This window comes from Ailuropoda melanoleuca, chromosome 6, assembly GCF_002007445.2.
Source record: "Ailuropoda melanoleuca isolate Jingjing chromosome 6, ASM200744v2, whole genome shotgun sequence".
NCBI classification, from domain to species: domain Eukaryota; kingdom Metazoa; phylum Chordata; class Mammalia; order Carnivora; family Ursidae; genus Ailuropoda; species Ailuropoda melanoleuca.
This window is the reverse complement of record NC_048223.1, coordinates 116,307,060-116,323,855: the sequence shown is the minus strand read 5'-3', so window position 1 is coordinate 116,323,855 and position 16,796 is coordinate 116,307,060. Positions and strand designations below refer to the sequence as shown.

Sequence of the window (16,796 nt, the reverse complement as noted above, 5' to 3'; positions counted from 1 at the left end):
CAGTGATAGTATATGAAGTCAAAGGTAGATGTGGTGATTCAGAATCAGAGCTATTTGACAAAGAAATGTAAAAGGGCAACAATGTTCCATTCTGTTGTTTCCATAATAACCTCAGACTTTGCATACTTTTCAGAGCTTTTTATTTCACTGGAATGGTTGTATAAAATTTAAATTAGTTTCAAATCAGAGCATTAATGGAGACTTCAATCAGATTTAAAAAGACAAAGAAGAAACCTAAGTGGATTTCAAGGTAGTTATTTTGATATGATTACTTTGCTAACAGCCTTTGAACTTAGGTAGAGGATCATTTTTAATTTTTATTCTTTAGATCTCTTAGGTCAGTTTTGTATAATGGACTTTACTTTTTCAGCGTATTTCTGTATCTTTGTTGTCTCTTAGATGAGACGACCAAAGGATACAGTTCTAATTTACCATGTAATTGCTTTAGAGACCAGGTAATCAGAGAAGTGTCCAAGCGGGCATTCTGTTTTGAAGATTGAGGGGCCTCACTGTATTTTCACTCCCGACCGGAATCTTCCTATTCCAGCTGAGGAGAAGCGATGGAAGTGCCTAGATTGTGCCAGTCATTTATTCCTGTAGTTTCTTTAGTTTTGACAACCGGTGTGGTGCACATTAGTATCCCCTTTATACACATAAGATCCACGGTGGTTAAATCACTTGTCTGAGATCACAAAACTAGTAAACATTAGAGCCCAGATTCAAACCCAGTGCTGAATACAAGCCATCCCAGACATTGCAATTTTTCTTCAAAAAGGGATTTTGAATCTGCCCTAGTGCTGAGGAGGGGCTGATGTCAGTGTTGATTTGGTTTGTTTTGTTAACTATCCATTAAGAGCTGATTACTGAAAATTGAGGCATTCTGACAAAGAAACTGTTTACATGTAAAAAAATCCAAGTGAGAGAATTTAGGATTTATTCACTGTACTATTCAAACATGCCCCTTTAAGAACTTCTTTAAAAAATAATTTTTGTTTATTTGGAACAGGGGGTCTGAAAACTTACTTCTGCGGTAGCGCTTCTTTACCTGACATTCTTTTCCGTTTGTCTTTCTTATGAGTTAGAGAACTGTTCTAATTTAAACCTTTATGAAGTAAACTTTAACGACCCGTCTTTGAAAAGTTCTGTGGGAGTTGATAGTAATTTTTATGCCAAGAGATAAGAACAAGATATTTGCCATATTTGTTTCCAAAGTTATACCATCTATGAAAAAGTCAGTATGATTAGGTATAAATTGTGAACCCTCTTTGCTCATGCAAGACAGTTTCAGAAAAGATTGCTAATAAATACGGTACCTCCTCTTTCCTCTTAGATGGTGGTGGACCCGAATAGAAGGTGGCCGAGGATGTGGTTGGGTCCTTGGAAGCACACACAGTTACCCAGTAGTTGAGGGTCCTATGGAGTATTTCAGTTTGCATTTTCTGTGTTGTCAAACCTGCCTGTGCTTAAAAGTAGGTTGAATTGATACAGAATGACCTTTCAGAGGCTTAATATTTTCTTTCTTTTCACATGTGCCCATTTTCATTCTAGAACCTAGAAATTGTTTTATTAACTTCTCAGAATTATAATTTAACGAAATGTGCTTTATAAGCAGCTGTTGAGTAATAGTACTCTAGTTCTAGCTCTGTCACTTCAGAATTGAGCCAAATGTTACTTGTGTTACTTTACACTCAAGTGTGTTTGCGTGTTGAGGGGAGAGAAGGGGAGGATGAAGACTGGGGGAGAAGGAGGGAGAATGGCTGTGAACATGAGCATATGCTTCTCCTTGTGGTGGGATTGTCACTTATGGTTGTGATTTTTAAAAGTGATGCGTGGTAAAATATGAAATCTGACCCACGGTCTTCAACAGCATGTTGTTGCTGCTTCTAATTGAGATGGACAGTAAGCTGTTGGTTCCTAGCCTGGCAGTAATTTGTGCCCTGTAGCCATAAGCAAATTGGTCTGACATCTGTTATTCAAGGAAATGACCAGAATGGTACACCGCTGCCACATTTGGTGCTGAGTATGTTGTTTCCCTTGCATACAGCTCAGGAACTTAATATAAAAGTTGTTCTAGTTTTAGAAATGCTGAACTCTCCACTGAAATTTGGAGTTCAGGGATAAATCTTCAATACTGTAATCATAATTGCCTGGATCCCTGATATTCAGAATTCAATTGCCAAGTCCCAAAGCAAACCAAGTAAAGGTAATCTATACAATGGCCCTTCAAAAATGGGGGTTTTTAATCACCTGAAAATCTTCGCATTAGAGTTTGAGCTACTTTGACCAAAGGATCTGTATTATAGTCTCATGAACACAGTCCAAATTTTGTAAACTCAGGTGGCTTTCTGACAGAAATGTTTGCTGCGTTAGAATAGTTTCTGAAGAGAACTTTTAAAATTTCCATGATCCTGAAGATCCAGGGTATTCAGTTGACATAAACAAATAGTTCTACTTTCAGGCAAGTATCTTCGAAAACTTCAGTTTATAAGCTAATTGTTTTTAGAATCTCTGTACTTGTTATTCTAATTCTACCCCTGCTTAGGATGTGTACCCAACCAGAGGACCCTTCAGGAACAATAGTGCACTTTTCTGGGGTAATAGGAATTAGGAAGCCAGGCCAGACCCTAGGTGGTGGCAGATTTTTAAAGGAGGGGAAAGCAGGTCAAGTCTGTCATGTGTGAGGAAGTAGGTGAAGCTAGAGACCTGGCAGGGTACAGAGAAGAGTCCTGGAGGGGTCCAGGAGGGTGGAGGCGTTGACAGAGACATGGAGGGTCCTACATCAGTTGCTATCGAGGCCCTCAGCCAGTCTGCAGAAACTCATCATGTAGTTGAAAGAGTGTATGCTTTCAGTTTTTAAAAAATGTAGGCAACAAAACCACTGCAGATCAACACAGTAGTAGTTGAATACTGCAATGATAGGAAAGGCCCTCCCAAAAAAATGTTTAATGATGGGAACAGAACTAGGTAGATGGCTCCTTCTTCAAAGGCCCCCTCTTGTAGAGTCAGATTCTGTCACTTAGCTGTCTCGCATCAACATGCTTCTCAAAAAAGAAAGCTCCTATAGGAAGCCTTTCCGTTGTTCTGGACCATTACTGCCCTGACGTCATCCACTCTCTGCCCACCTGTAAAGAGCCATATTAAGTGTAGTTTGTCTTCCTTGTTTAATCTTGTTGTACTGGGTCTTTGATGGCTGGCTCAGGGCTCTTACCCACTGCACAGGAAAGGGAAGGAAGGGAGAAAGGGGAACTAAGTTTCAATCTGCCCAGGTAGGTGGGAAAGAAGTAGTCCGCAGACCTTTCCCCTTGGATTCTGGTCCTGCAGCCAGAGAAGCAACACCGCTAGGCTGAGCTCACCTGGAAACATAGTGCTAACACTTGTGTCGCCCAAGTCCTGTTTCTGTGCTTCTCATCGTGTTGTCCGTTACATGTAGGCATTCTCCTTCGTAACTGCCCACTAGGGAATCTGTCAGAGCAATCACTCTTAAGTCACAAGCTGCTCATCTCAACGGCAGATTGCCCTGAGAAAAGCAACAACTATATGATTTTATTTTTAGAGCCTCAGTCTTCATTTAGCAATTTATGAAGTGCCTCTCTCTCCGCATTCACACTTTTGTTAAATAAAATGTATCCGTGGGAGAATTCTATTTTCAGACTCCTTTGGTTTGTGTTTTATGGCCTTGGGTTTTAGGTTTAGCATACTTGAGTTTTGGAAATTTGGATAATCTACATCAGTGACCTATAAAAGGAGAAGCATTTAATGGCTTACAAACATGCATATCTTTATGAAACATTTTTGTGAATGGTATGTTTTACAGCAAATAATTGAACTTTGAAGCAATTTGAAACATTTGGCTTAGATTTCTTTTTTTTTAAGGGGGAAAAAAAACTTTCCCCTTTGTGCTAGTATTTGTGAAATTGGACATTTTTTTAAGGGGGCTTGAATGGACCAGTGTGGATTGAATATTATTCTCATTCAAGTTTGCAGTCACATTGTAGTATTAGCACATCCAAATGCTTCTTATACCATAGTTACCATTTATTAACTTTGAGTATCTTGAGCACAAAATTGGTGGTGGAGTTGATATTATTCTTCTTCCTTTTGAAAGGTCTTTTAGTTGAATGAACCAAGATTCCCTCCCTCTTCACATGGACTGAACTTGTCAAAGAGCTGTAATACTTAACTTCCTTCATTTCTTCAAATATGCCTAGCTTTCATCTCCTCCCTTCAAACCGACTGCTCTCATCGTTAGACACATTACATTGCCTCCACTCCTGACCTGGCCTGATAAACTACTAATCCTTCAAGTGTCAAATTAAATTTGTTTGTTTTTTGTTTTTTGTTTTTTTTTTTAGGAATGCCTTGCTTTCTCTAAATGTTAGGTGACTCCTATTAAATCGCATATGTAGTATTGTAATTATTTGTTCATAGCTGTCTATTCTGTCTGCTTCCATGAGGCCAGGGACGCTCATCTGTGTTCATAGCTGTACCTCTAGGCCAAGAGCCCAATAAGCATTTGAATGAGTGAGTGAATCAATTGGTGCATTTCTTCCCATTACTTTTCTTTCTTGGTAGCTTTGCTGTAGGTTTGGTTAAATGTGTGCTTCTTAGATCAACATTGATTTTTCTGAAAATGTTACCACCATTTTATTTTGAGAAGAGGGGTTATAGAATACACTGATGTGTCTGAAGATCATGAGCTTCTTTTTAAATTATAATATAATGAGAATTCTGGTAGAAAAGGTTTTGGTTTACATCATGGACGAGGAAGACTGGGAATGGTTATTTGCATTTAAAAGCCTGCTGATAAAAGTTCCATTATATACTGGCGTTGTGTACATGTGTATACAGATTGTTGTGCCATTTCTCCCATCCCTGCCCCACTACTCTACTAAAAAAGCTGAGAAATAGTTCTCAGAATGTCTTTTTCAGAAACATATTTGATGAATGAATACTCAAAAGTATACCTGGTCACAGTAATTTAGGGTCTTTCACTTAGTGATCCTTTTTCTTGCACTTCTGGGTTTTTTGTTTTTTTTCTCAATGTTAAAAGCTTGTATGGGAAAGAACAGTTTGTAAAAGAGCTATATCGATGTGTTATTAAAATATATCCTCCTCTTAGCCATTGTATAAAATTATGTGCGTGTTAGAAAGGGATTAAAAAATCAATATGTTGTTTTCCCCCCAGGTGAAAATACAGCATCCCAGCTGGGTCCAAGAAAGGCTAAAAGGATGTCAGAGTATGAGAGCTCTTAAAGGCTATCTCGGTTTTTTTTACTAAATTGCTCTCCACAAGATAGATGCACATACAGCTACAATTTTTTAACCTGTGTCTGACATTATTGGCGAAGTTAAATGCAGGCTGTCTGCAATCTTGTATGTATTGACTTGCGATTCAGCGCATGTAATTGCTGTTTAGTGTGTGTCAGCAATTCTTGACAGTTGATAAACTCTTTTTTTGTATGCAATTCAGAAAATACTAGAAGAAATATTTCTACTCCATTAAAATCTACTTTCTTGTTTTAACAAAATTCAGACCAGTTGACAGAGGCTAAGCCACACAGAAAATACTACATCCTCCTTTTCTGATGTACTTGTAGCTTTCCAGTTGAATAAATACAGCACTTTGAGTTCAATGAGATATTGTCTGTGACGGCCTCTAATACAGTACCTGTTAAGTTAGAGCTTTGAAATAGGTATCTACCAAAACTAGCTAAAGCAAAAAAGAAGTACTTTTTTGGTGTTGCATGGATGCCACAGGCAGATGTGAGGGCCATTGTTCATGGTTTTGTGGATTAGACTCTGCTTAGCTTTTAGCAGGAGTATAGCTAGGCCTTAGAAACAAACTAGAACCAGAAACTAAACCACTGTCAGGCCTCTCTTTCCTCTCTGCTCCTGGCTTTTTATACGCCTTATTCTTCATTCTGCAGACTGGCTTTGTTTCCCAGTTCATAAGAAGATACACAGATGCCTACAGCTACACTTACGTTTATTCCATTCAAGTAATCTCTGAATCTGATGAATTCCCACCATCCAGGAAGGAACTCTGATTGGTGCAGGTTGGGTCAGGTGTGTGTCCTGGACCATGTAAGGAAACAGAGAAGTGGAACTGTGTTATATTAGTAGGGCTGTTCCTACCATAACCATACTAGGGAGTAGAGAGTTGCAGAGATAGACCCAGAGCAGAGGAGACATGGCAGACATCAGTGTCTGTTTTACTATGCACATAGTAAGTGTTTAATATGTACTAACCTACTAATTTCTTCTTTGTCTTATTAGTCATGCCACAAGATACAGGTTTAAGGAACGTATTTAAAACAAATAAGATATTAATAGATGTTTGCAAACTCTAAATACATTTATTGCAAGATGATATATTGTAGGACTTTTTCTCTATTAGGTATCAGAATACATAGGATTCTGTGATATGTTCTATGAAATGCTGCTGCTTTTTCCTAATAAAATGTGTTGTTATAATCAGGGTCAGAATTTTCTCTCCCATTAAATCTCAGCTGATACCATCATGATGGTTTTAATTTTCTGATGTGCTCTGAACTCTTGTCTCCATCTCTTTGCTCTCACAATGTTACTGTGACCTAGAATGATAGCCTCTCCTACTGTTTCCCAACTCCCTACACTAGCTGTCAAATTCTTCTCATGCTTTAAGATAGAACCTAAGTGCCATTTCTTTATATGAAGCCTTCTCCACACCCCTCATCCAGAGGCAGTCTTCACTTTCCCCTGAATTCCCATAACACCATATCCATACATGTCTTGTGGCCCATTGTGCTTTGCTCTTGGAATGTCATTCAGATAATCTCTAAAACAATGCTAACGAACATTTAGATATTGACCACGATGCTTCCAACTCTCTGATGAAAGTAGGATCCTTGTGGTCTGAATAGTCTCAGGACCCTGGAGTTTGTATATTATATAGTTTACACCACCACAGGTTTCTATTTGGAGGATTTGGCTTACGACTTCCAGACAAATTCCATGAAGTTAACCAGATGATTACTCCAAGGGGAAAAGGTTTTGTGACCCCATTCATTACCTCCCCATTTATTATTTACTATCTTGATCTTCTCTTGGGACAAGAAGGTTTTCCTTGAAGAAACATATAAAGCAAACTTGGATGTCTACAGAGATTTTTATTGAAAAATTTTATAGAGGTTAACTTTTCCTTAATTGTAGCTTATCTTTTGCAGTAGGGGATCGCCCAGAGTTTGGTGAAACTTAAAAATATCCAGTTGGCTTCTTACAAGAAAGGAAGAGTGATTATATGATGATTATTGAAATTGATCCCAGGCCTTCCACGTTAATGTATACCTGTTTTTGTTACCACAGACATTTTGCCTTCACTTTCATTCCCCCCCTTTCTGTTTTTTTAATAAAGATTTCATGCCAGGGCCTCCTGGGTGGCTCAGTCAGTTAAGTGTCCAACTCTTGGTTTTTGCTCAGGTCATCTCAGGGTTGTGAGATTGAGCCCCACATCAGGCTCCATGGGAGTGGAGCCTGCTTAAGATTCTCTCTCCCTCTTCCCCTCCCCCCTCAAAAAAAAATTACAAGCTCAGCACCCCAAAGGACAATATAATATTATTCCATGTTCATTTTTTCTTCACAATACTTTATTTGTCCATAAGAAATACAGTTTTTCTTGCCCTACTGTTCTTGTTGGCCCCTTCCTTTTACTTTTATCTGATATGTCTTTAGTCTCCTGCATAGAAGAAACTTTATAATGAGATGAAAAGTTACAGTTGTGTAAAAAAGTAGACATTTATCACCATTAGTATAATTTCTCCCTCTTTGGCAATAAAGACCCTGCTTGAGCCCATTGTACTTCTAGTATGCCTGAACTGGCTGTTCTTTTACCACCTGTTGACATCAGTTACCAAAAAGTCTTTTCTAATAAGATAGTTTTTTAAATCAATCATAAACTTAGCCTCTCAGTCTTGATCCTATAAAACTAATGTTTGTCTGATACAAGATAGTTTAAATATTCTAAGGCCCTGAATTGATGTTTGTGTCCTAACACTTTGTCTTGTTTCCTTAGCTGTTTATTGAGTTCATTTGCAGCAGACTGGTTTTTAAATTTCCTTTTGCATTCCCATTTTTTACTAGTAGTGTTAATAAGTTTTGGTAATAACAATAGTAACAACTGAACCTTTTCAGAGTTCCACATTTGAGATATCTCATTTTACCAATGACATTCAGAGAGGTTAACACTTGCCTCAAGTCATAGTCAACTATTATAGAGCTGACTGCAGAAGCCGTACTTAACATAAATTCTACATTTAAAGTGAAAGCTATACTGTTGAAAGAAAAAAACTCCCAAGAAAAGCAGAAGGCTCTCCAAGACAGAAACTGTAATAATGCTCAGCTTTACAGTAAATAGTATTTACATAATTGCAATAATTGTAAACACTGCTGATCTTTAGGTTTTAGAATCAAACTTGATAGCTTAATTATAGTTAGAAAGTTAATAGTTATCAACTTTGACAATAGAGTTTAGAAGGTAGAAGGTAAAGAGGAGAGGTGAAGGGAAAGATAGAAGTCCTAATATCAAGAAAGTTGAAGAAATAGAAGTATAAGTTTATTAATTAAAATTCTAAAGAGTTTATGTAGAGGAACTAAACATAGTGATGAACTCTACTGTATTTGGGGAAAGGAAGATGGGGCTACATCCTTGTCTGTTATAGTAGGACATCAGCAGATTGTCTAAAATTTGATACATTAGGAGATAAGAATGTGTTCCCTAGAGGAAGAAAAGGTAATCCCTACACGACTAGGTAGTTGCTGTGGTGTGGGAGTGGGGGGCTTAGAAAGAGAGGACTGTTGCTTTTTGGTATAAGTTATTTTATGAAATTGATCTTTTTAAGCACATGCAAGTATTTGATAAAAATTAGAAGTTTATTCATATTCTTTTGGTGATTTAACAGTACAGAAAATTAAAACTTGGGTTTCATTTTCAAGTGTTTTTGTTTCTTTCTGAGACACAGTTTGTTCTTCCTTCTTATAATTATGTTTGGTTTAATCCTGTATCTACAGTGTAGTATTTCCAGTTATCTGTACATAAGAGTCAGGGTGCATTTGATTGACATCAGTTAAATGGAACAACTGTCTAAATGTTGCTATCCTTCCTGATTGACTTAAGGGCCATCTAAATTCATCTCAAGTTGTTTTTATTAAATTAAGTAAATTGGAAAACTAAGGTCCATCAGAATGAATTATCAGTAGTCTATATATTTAAGTATCCTAAGATAAAAATGGTATATTGGGGGTTTTATTTCTTTTTGGTTTATTTTTAATTGCTTTATTAAGGCATCACTTAAATGCAATAAATTCACTAAATGTACAGTGAATTTTGGTGATTGTATTCAGTCATGTAACTTTTACCCCAATCAAGATACAGAATATTTCCATCATCTTGAAAATTTTATTTGTGCTACTGTATGCCCTCAGTCTGCAGTCTCCAACCCCCAGTCCTTGACAAGTACTAATCTGTTTTCTGTCACTATAATTTTGCCTTTCCTAGAATTTCATACAAATTGAATCATAGAGCATATGGTCTTTTGTGTTTGACTCCTTTCACTCCACATGTCCTTGAGATTTATCTGTGTTGTGTGTGCTGTATATAGTAAGCCTTGAAATCAGAGACTCTAAATCATATATTCTCGTTCCATTTAAGGATGGGTTTGGGTATTCCAGTTCCTTTACCTCTCTTTGACTTTGCCTCTCCAAAGGCCTGCAGAGATTTCTGTTCGAATCTGTAGATAAATTTGGGAAGAATGGGCATCCTAATAGTAATGAGTCTTTCAATGTGTGAACATGGTATCATTCTCCATTTATTTTGGTCTTCTTTAATTTTCCTTTGCAGTGTTTTATAGTTTTCAACATACAGATCCTGCACATCTTTCATTAAGTTTAACCCTATTTTTATGCTATTGTAAATAAATTCATAGTCTGTGACCTAATTTCACTTATTAATAGTTATTTTGTAGATTTCATAGGATTACTTATGTATAAGATCTGTTACTTGTGAATAAAGACCGTTTTTCTCCTCTCTTTCCAATCTCTGTGCCTTCCCTTTTTCTTATGTTACTACCCTGACTGTACCCTCCAGTATAACACTGAATTGAAATGGTAGAAGAGAAATCTTTCTTTGTTCCTGATTTTAGGTAGAAAACATTGACTATTATGTTACCAGTAGATTTTTGTATATGTCCATAATCAGGTTTAAGAGTCCCATTGTATTTTTAGTTTGTTCGGGACTTTTATCATGAACGGATGTTGGGAGGCTTTTTTCTTTTTTTGTTTTGTTTTTGTTTTCTTAATATGGTAAATTATATTGATTGATTCTTGGCTGCTTAAATCAAACTTAAATTCCTGGAAATCAACTCCACTTGTTTTTGATTATTATCCTTTTTATATATTGTTATGTTAAATTCCCTAAAATTTTTTTAGGAAATTTTCCTTCAGTGTTTGAACGTTAGAAATATTAGTCTGTAGTTCTGCTTTCTTATTTTGTGTTTGTCTGGGTTTGTGAATTAGGGGATAGCATTGGCCTTAACATATGATTTGGGAAGATTCCAGATAAGATTGCTCTTGTTTCTTCCTTGAGAATTCACCAACGAAGCAGTCTAGACCTGGAGTTTGGGGGTTTTGGGGGAGAGACAGGAGGGGTTATGAATTTGATAAGTAGTAGACATGGCGGTATCCAAAATTTCTGTCTTGTGGGGGTTTTGTCATTTGTATCTTTTGAGGAAATTTTTCCAGTGCATCTAAGTTGTCAAATGTGTTGGCATCAAATTGTCCAAAATATGGCCTAATTCTCTTAATGCCTGTAGATTTTGTAGTGATGGTCCCTCTTATTTGATTTTGGTAATGTGTCTTTTCTTTTTTTCTTCATGAGTCTGGCTTAGAGGCTTATCACTTTTATTATTTCATTAATCAGCTCTCATTCATTTCTCTGTTTTTATATTTCATTGATTTCTGCTCTTTATTCTTTCCTTCTGTTTTGAGATTTCTGATTTGATGTAGGAACTGAGGTCACTAATCTTGGATTTTTTGCCCCTAGTATAAGCACTGAAAGCTATCAATTCCTAGTAAACACAGCTTTAGTTGCGTCCTACAGATTTTAATAATTTGTATTTTCATCATTCCATTCAGAATGTTCTTAAATTTTTCTTGATTCCTTCTTTGGCCATGAATTATGTAGAAACGTATTGTTTTACTTTCCAAATATTTGGGGTTTTCCTAGTTATCTTGTCAGTTGATTACTAATTGAATTCCATTCAGAGAACATATCTTGAATTTCAGTCTTTTAAATTTATTGACACTTCATGACCTAGCACATCCTGGTGAACTTACCATGTGCACTTGAATGTGTATTTGTCATTATTAGGTAACACGTTATTTAAATGTCACTTATGTCAGGGATGATAATGTTCAGGTAGTCTTGTCTTTGCTTATTTTTTTCTGGTTATATTGGTTGCTGAGAAGGGTGGAGAAACAAGTTACACCTCTAATGGCAGGTTGGGTAAGGGAATAATTGTAGGGGGACGTGCATACAAGGATAGTAATTTGTGACCAGATTTTATAAGCTACCACAAGGTTCATTTTACCTCTTCTCTGTTTTTGTATATATTTTAAATTTTCCATAATAAAAATTTCAAAACCAACCTCTCAGGTAATGAGGTGTCCCATATTTCATGGGGATACATGCCACATGCAGATATATAAAAAATATTTAGGATTTCTGTTTTATTTTCACCTTGTCATTTAAAGAATTGTATTTTGGTATATGTTTTATAGCTGCATGGTATATCCAATAGTCATATATATAATTTTAAATTATAGATACCTGTGTATGGAGGAGAATTTTTTATTTTTGGCTATATTCGTGTTTAAAAATAGTTTCATCCCAATGGAGATGTCAGTTTTGTTCCAGAAGCCATGGTATCATTTGGATAGTCTTGTAAACTTTATCATAAATTTCACATTAAAAATTTTTGGTGATACTCATTTTTAAATGTTTTGTCAGGTTTTTAATTAAGAGGTGTTTTTATACTCTTAGAACTTTTGCTGTCAGATCTTAGATTTTTAAGTCTCTGTTTCAGAGAAGACTGTACCTGTAATCCCAAAATTAGATAGGTCAGCACTGTGAGTTTAGAAGGAAACCAGACCGGGCGCCTGGGTGGCACAGCGGTTAAGCGTCTGCCTTCAGCTCAGGGCGTGATCCTGGCGTTATGGGATTGAGCCCTGCATCAGGCTCCTCTGCTGGGAGCCTACTTCTTCCTCTCCCACTCCCCCTGCTTGTGTTCCCTCTCTCGCTGGCTGTCTCTCTCTCTCAAATAAACAAATAAAATCTTAAAAAAAAAAAAAAAAGGAAACAAAACAACAAGAGGCAAAAGAAATAGTGTCTTAATTTTGGTTCCCTGTGTAAGTATGAAATCAATAGCATTTACTACTAATCAGTAGTAAAAGGGGGGGGCAGGCAGTAATGTATTATCTACCCTTATTATTCCTCCGGAAAACCTTATCCTTTTCCATCTGGAATGTTTACTTCAAGAATCATTTGAAAGAAGAAAAGCAAAGGGAATAGTATGATTGGTATATAGAAAATAAGTCAGTTACACAAAACCAATTCTAGCCTCAATTCCCTTCTCAACCCCATCCACCCAACCTCTATTCTATGTTAAGAACAAAGAATAAATCATCAAAAAACACATTCCAAGTGTTTTTAAAATTTACATTTCTCAGACTCATAAAATTTAGTTTTTTGCCCATTTGGTACTGTTAACTTTCTCATATTAGAAAATGTTACTTTGTAAAAAGTTGTAGCTTTGGCACTCTGTATATTAAGAATATGTTTATGGATTTGAAAGAATGTATCCTTAAGGGCTTTTTTTTTTTACAGTGAAAACCACTATTAACATTATAAGGTGATTATTTACTATATCATAAGGCAAGAACTAGAGGTTTTTTGGAGGTTTAAATACATGTGTGTTTTGGACGGGTTTTTTGTTTGTGAACCTTTATGTAATCAAAAACTTCACTACATTTCTCATTTCTTGAGCATAATGTGATTAAGATTTTCCTTAATTTGGGGCACCTGGGTGGCACAGCGGTTGAGCGTCTGCCTTCGGCTCAGGGCGTGATCCTGGCGTTATGGGATCGAGCCCCACATCAGGCTCCTCTGCTAGGAGCCTGCTTCGACTCTCCCACTCCCCCTGCTTGTGTTCACTGTCTCGCTGGCTGTCTCTATCTCTGTCGAATGAATAAATAAAATCTTTAAAAAAAAAAAAAGATTTTCCTTAATTTAAAAGCAACTTTACAAAATCTAGTAACATCCATATTAAAAAACAATTTCCAGGGGCTTCTGGGTAGCGCAGTCATTAGGCGGCTGCCTTGGGCTCAGGGCGTGATCCTGGCGTTGCGGGATTGAGTCCCACATCGGGCTCCTCCTCTGGGAGCCTGCTTCTTCCTCTCCCACTCCCCCTGCTTGTGTTCCCTCTCTCGCTGGCTGGCTGTCACATAAATAAATAAAATCTTTAAAAAAAAAAAAATTTCCAGTTAGGAGAATTACATTTCTGGCTTTTAAAAGTAGGGTTTATTAAAGCAATACAGACAGTGATATATTAGGATATTAGCAAGTTATTTGGCAGAGTCCCTCATGATATCTCTTGAAGACCAGAACTAAGATACGTGGGCTAAATGATAATACAATTAGACTGATTTGTAATTTATTTAACTCAATAATTAACACAGATTGAGTTCTTGTCATCTAGATGGATGTAGCATTCAATCTTTTTTTAATCCGTAATTTAAATGAGGATATAACATGTTGTCTTTTTAGTTCACAGATGATGTGAATCTGGAACACATATTTTGATAAATTAGGTGACATTTGTTTAGAAAACAAAATGATCTTGATGAGTTAGAGAAGGATAGCTCATTAAGATACCTGTTAATAAAACAAATGTCAAGTCTTTTACTTTGCCCCCGCAAAAGGTAATTTAACAATACATCATAAAAAAAAAGAGGTTCCAAAGCACATCTAATGACATAGAAGATATTTCCCATTATATTTTAAAAAAGCAAGATTCAGAATTATATTCACAATAAGATCTTAATTTTGTGTTAAAATATATATATTAGAAAGTATGACGTACAACAGTTCTGGATGGTATGATTAGGAGTGTTTTCATTTTGCCTTTCTGTTTCCAAATACTCTACAGTGAGAATGGATCTTAAATAAGACACGCTGAATATAAGAAAGTGTTCAATGTTTTTGAACCCCAAATGTGCAGTCTGAGCATATGTTAATTTAATTGTCGCACTAAAGATCTCCCCCTTTTGTCTGTAAAAATAGTCACCATGGTACAAAAGTCAGCATCAGCTGCAGTGTTCTCAGTGTGCTGATGTCTTCTTACTCCCCTACCATGAACCCATTGACTGTTTTCATTTTTTTGTCTTTATCAAAGGTTGAATTAATAAAGGGGAATTTACAGAGTGTTGGACTTACACTTCGTCTTGTCCAGTCAACTGACGGGTATGCTGGGCATGTCATAATTGAGACGGTGGCCCCAAACTCGCCTGCCGCGCTTGCAGATCTTCAGCGGGGAGACCGACTGATTGCTATTGGAGGTAACTGTGCTAATATGTAACACACTTCACATTTACAGAGAAATCAGTGAGCAAATGTGGGAGTTTTCCCTATCTTCATTCTTTCTGTGAGCACATGTTACTTTTATAAAATGGAAAGAGATTAACTTTAAGGCTTCCTTCAGATTTTTATTTTTAATAATTTAAAATGCAAATGCCATTTTAGTCCCTATGTATAAATCTGTAAAATACTTCATCTTTAGACCACTCTTCAGTTAACTTCTCTAATTTTCCTTTCCATCCCACCTTCTACTCCTCTAGTGTTTAATGAATATGAAAAAAAGGGCAGGTCAGCAATTCCTTCTGTAAAACCACCTAACTACTCTGGGCCTAAAATTCACAGTGCTTACACTGTGACCCCCATCACTTAGGACTAGATAATGAACAGGAAAGAGACTAATAATATTCCTTGTCCGAGAGGGCACACTTGAACTGTCCTGTGGCCCCATATTGATGGCTCTGTATTGTCCCTGTTTGGCCAGCCTTTTGTTAATATGTAGTCATTAGAATACAGCGCAAATCACTATTGCTGCTGGAACAATGTGTCACCTGCATGCCTTCCTATCAGGTAGATTGATAACTACATAAATTTTGTTGATAGGTAGATTATTTGCTTGGCTGTTTATGAATAAGCAGGACTCCCTGTACACACCAATGGGAAAAAAGTCCAAACCTTTTCAGGCCTTTGTGGTACCTGCCCCGCCCCCATTCTAGGCTTGTCAAGAGATTTCTTGAACACATGGTTGGTCATAGCTGAGCTTCCAAGGACAATATGGTATAATCTTTCACAGCTAAGATAAACAACAAGGTAGATAAGTTCCTAAAGCAAGTTTTCCTTAGTTACATGTTCAACCTTGGTTCTAAGCCATCATGACAGTAAAATAATGAAAATCATTTAGTTGTACACCTGGAAGCTCAACTAAGTCCATATTTTCACATGGAAATCCCTTTGATAGGTCATAAACAGTGCTTCTCAAACCTTCTGGCTGTATTCCAATCACCCAGACATGGAGTTAAATTAGGATCTGCTTCAGCAGACCTGGACAGGGGCCCAAGATTCTGCATTCCTCACAAGCCCCCAGCTGCTGTTCATAGGCACTTAGGACGACAGACCTCCACTCTCACATAGTTGTTCAACATAAACACAGAATAACGTAGCAGAAACATTACTCCTCCTCAGCTAAAAACTAGAATTCAGTATGAATTTTTTATATCCACACATACTGTTGTTCTGGTTTTACCTATAGGATATATTTTTTTATGTGCTTTTATGAAAGGTGTTTTTTTTTTTCAGTTACACATGTAGTAAATATTCTCAAAAATAAATATTCTCAAAAAGAAAGAAATGTAAATGTGTGTAGAGTGGAAAAAGTAAAGGTCACCCCTTTAACATTTATAAAAATAAGATATTTACTGAGATAAGGGGCAGGTATAGTACTTATTTTTTGTAGCTATAATTTGTTTATATGGGTATATAATTTTTTAAATATTTAGTAATGGGATTGGTGGTAATTGAAATAAGCTTGGCAAAATGCTTATTAATATTTGAAGCTCAATGATGGAGTTCATTTTTCTACTATTTCCTCTACTTTTGTGTATATTTGTAACATTGCAAAAAAAAAAAAAAAAAGGAATCCAGATTTGGCCAACTAGTCCTGAGAGGAACAGTGGTTGTCTCCACAAAGCTCCTGGTGGTTGGGGAAGAGATGAAGCCAGGTATTAAGTCACAAAGAACGAGTTTAGATTGAGTTGAAGCTTTCCAACAGCTCAGTAGATCGACTTGTTTCTCATTTGTGCATAGTGTGGTTAGAGGGAAAGAGCAGGCTGGATGAATCGTGGAGAGAGAGCCACCTTAGAAAGCTCTGGATTCCAGTGTGATGAGTTTGTATGCTAAAGATTTTTGAGTCAAAGCTTTGGGAAAATTGGGGAGCAGTATGTTTGGTGATTAAAACAGGGAAGATCTGAGCGGTCACAGCAAGGAGCTGTGGATTCTTGCAACTGAAGCCAGTGACCAGGTGGATCTGAACAGAGGATGAAAAGGACTAGAACTCGGACAGAACTGAGAGCTGCTGGGATCTTGGGGATTAGCTGTCTCTGGGGTGGGGTGCAGATTGGGTTAATTGGGAGGGTGG

The 16,796-nt window shown here is 36.8% G+C and overlaps 1 protein-coding gene across 1 annotated transcript in view; it reads left to right on the top strand.

Annotated features, from left to right (window-relative positions):
• PDZD8 (PDZ domain containing 8) overlaps positions 1 to 16,796 on the top strand; it is an 82,826-nt gene that overhangs the window by 59,075 nt on the left and 6,955 nt on the right. The window contains 1 exon segment of the mRNA XM_034663339.1: positions 14,484 to 14,646. Within this exon segment, the coding sequence (XP_034519230.1) occupies positions 14,484 to 14,646 (163 nt within the window).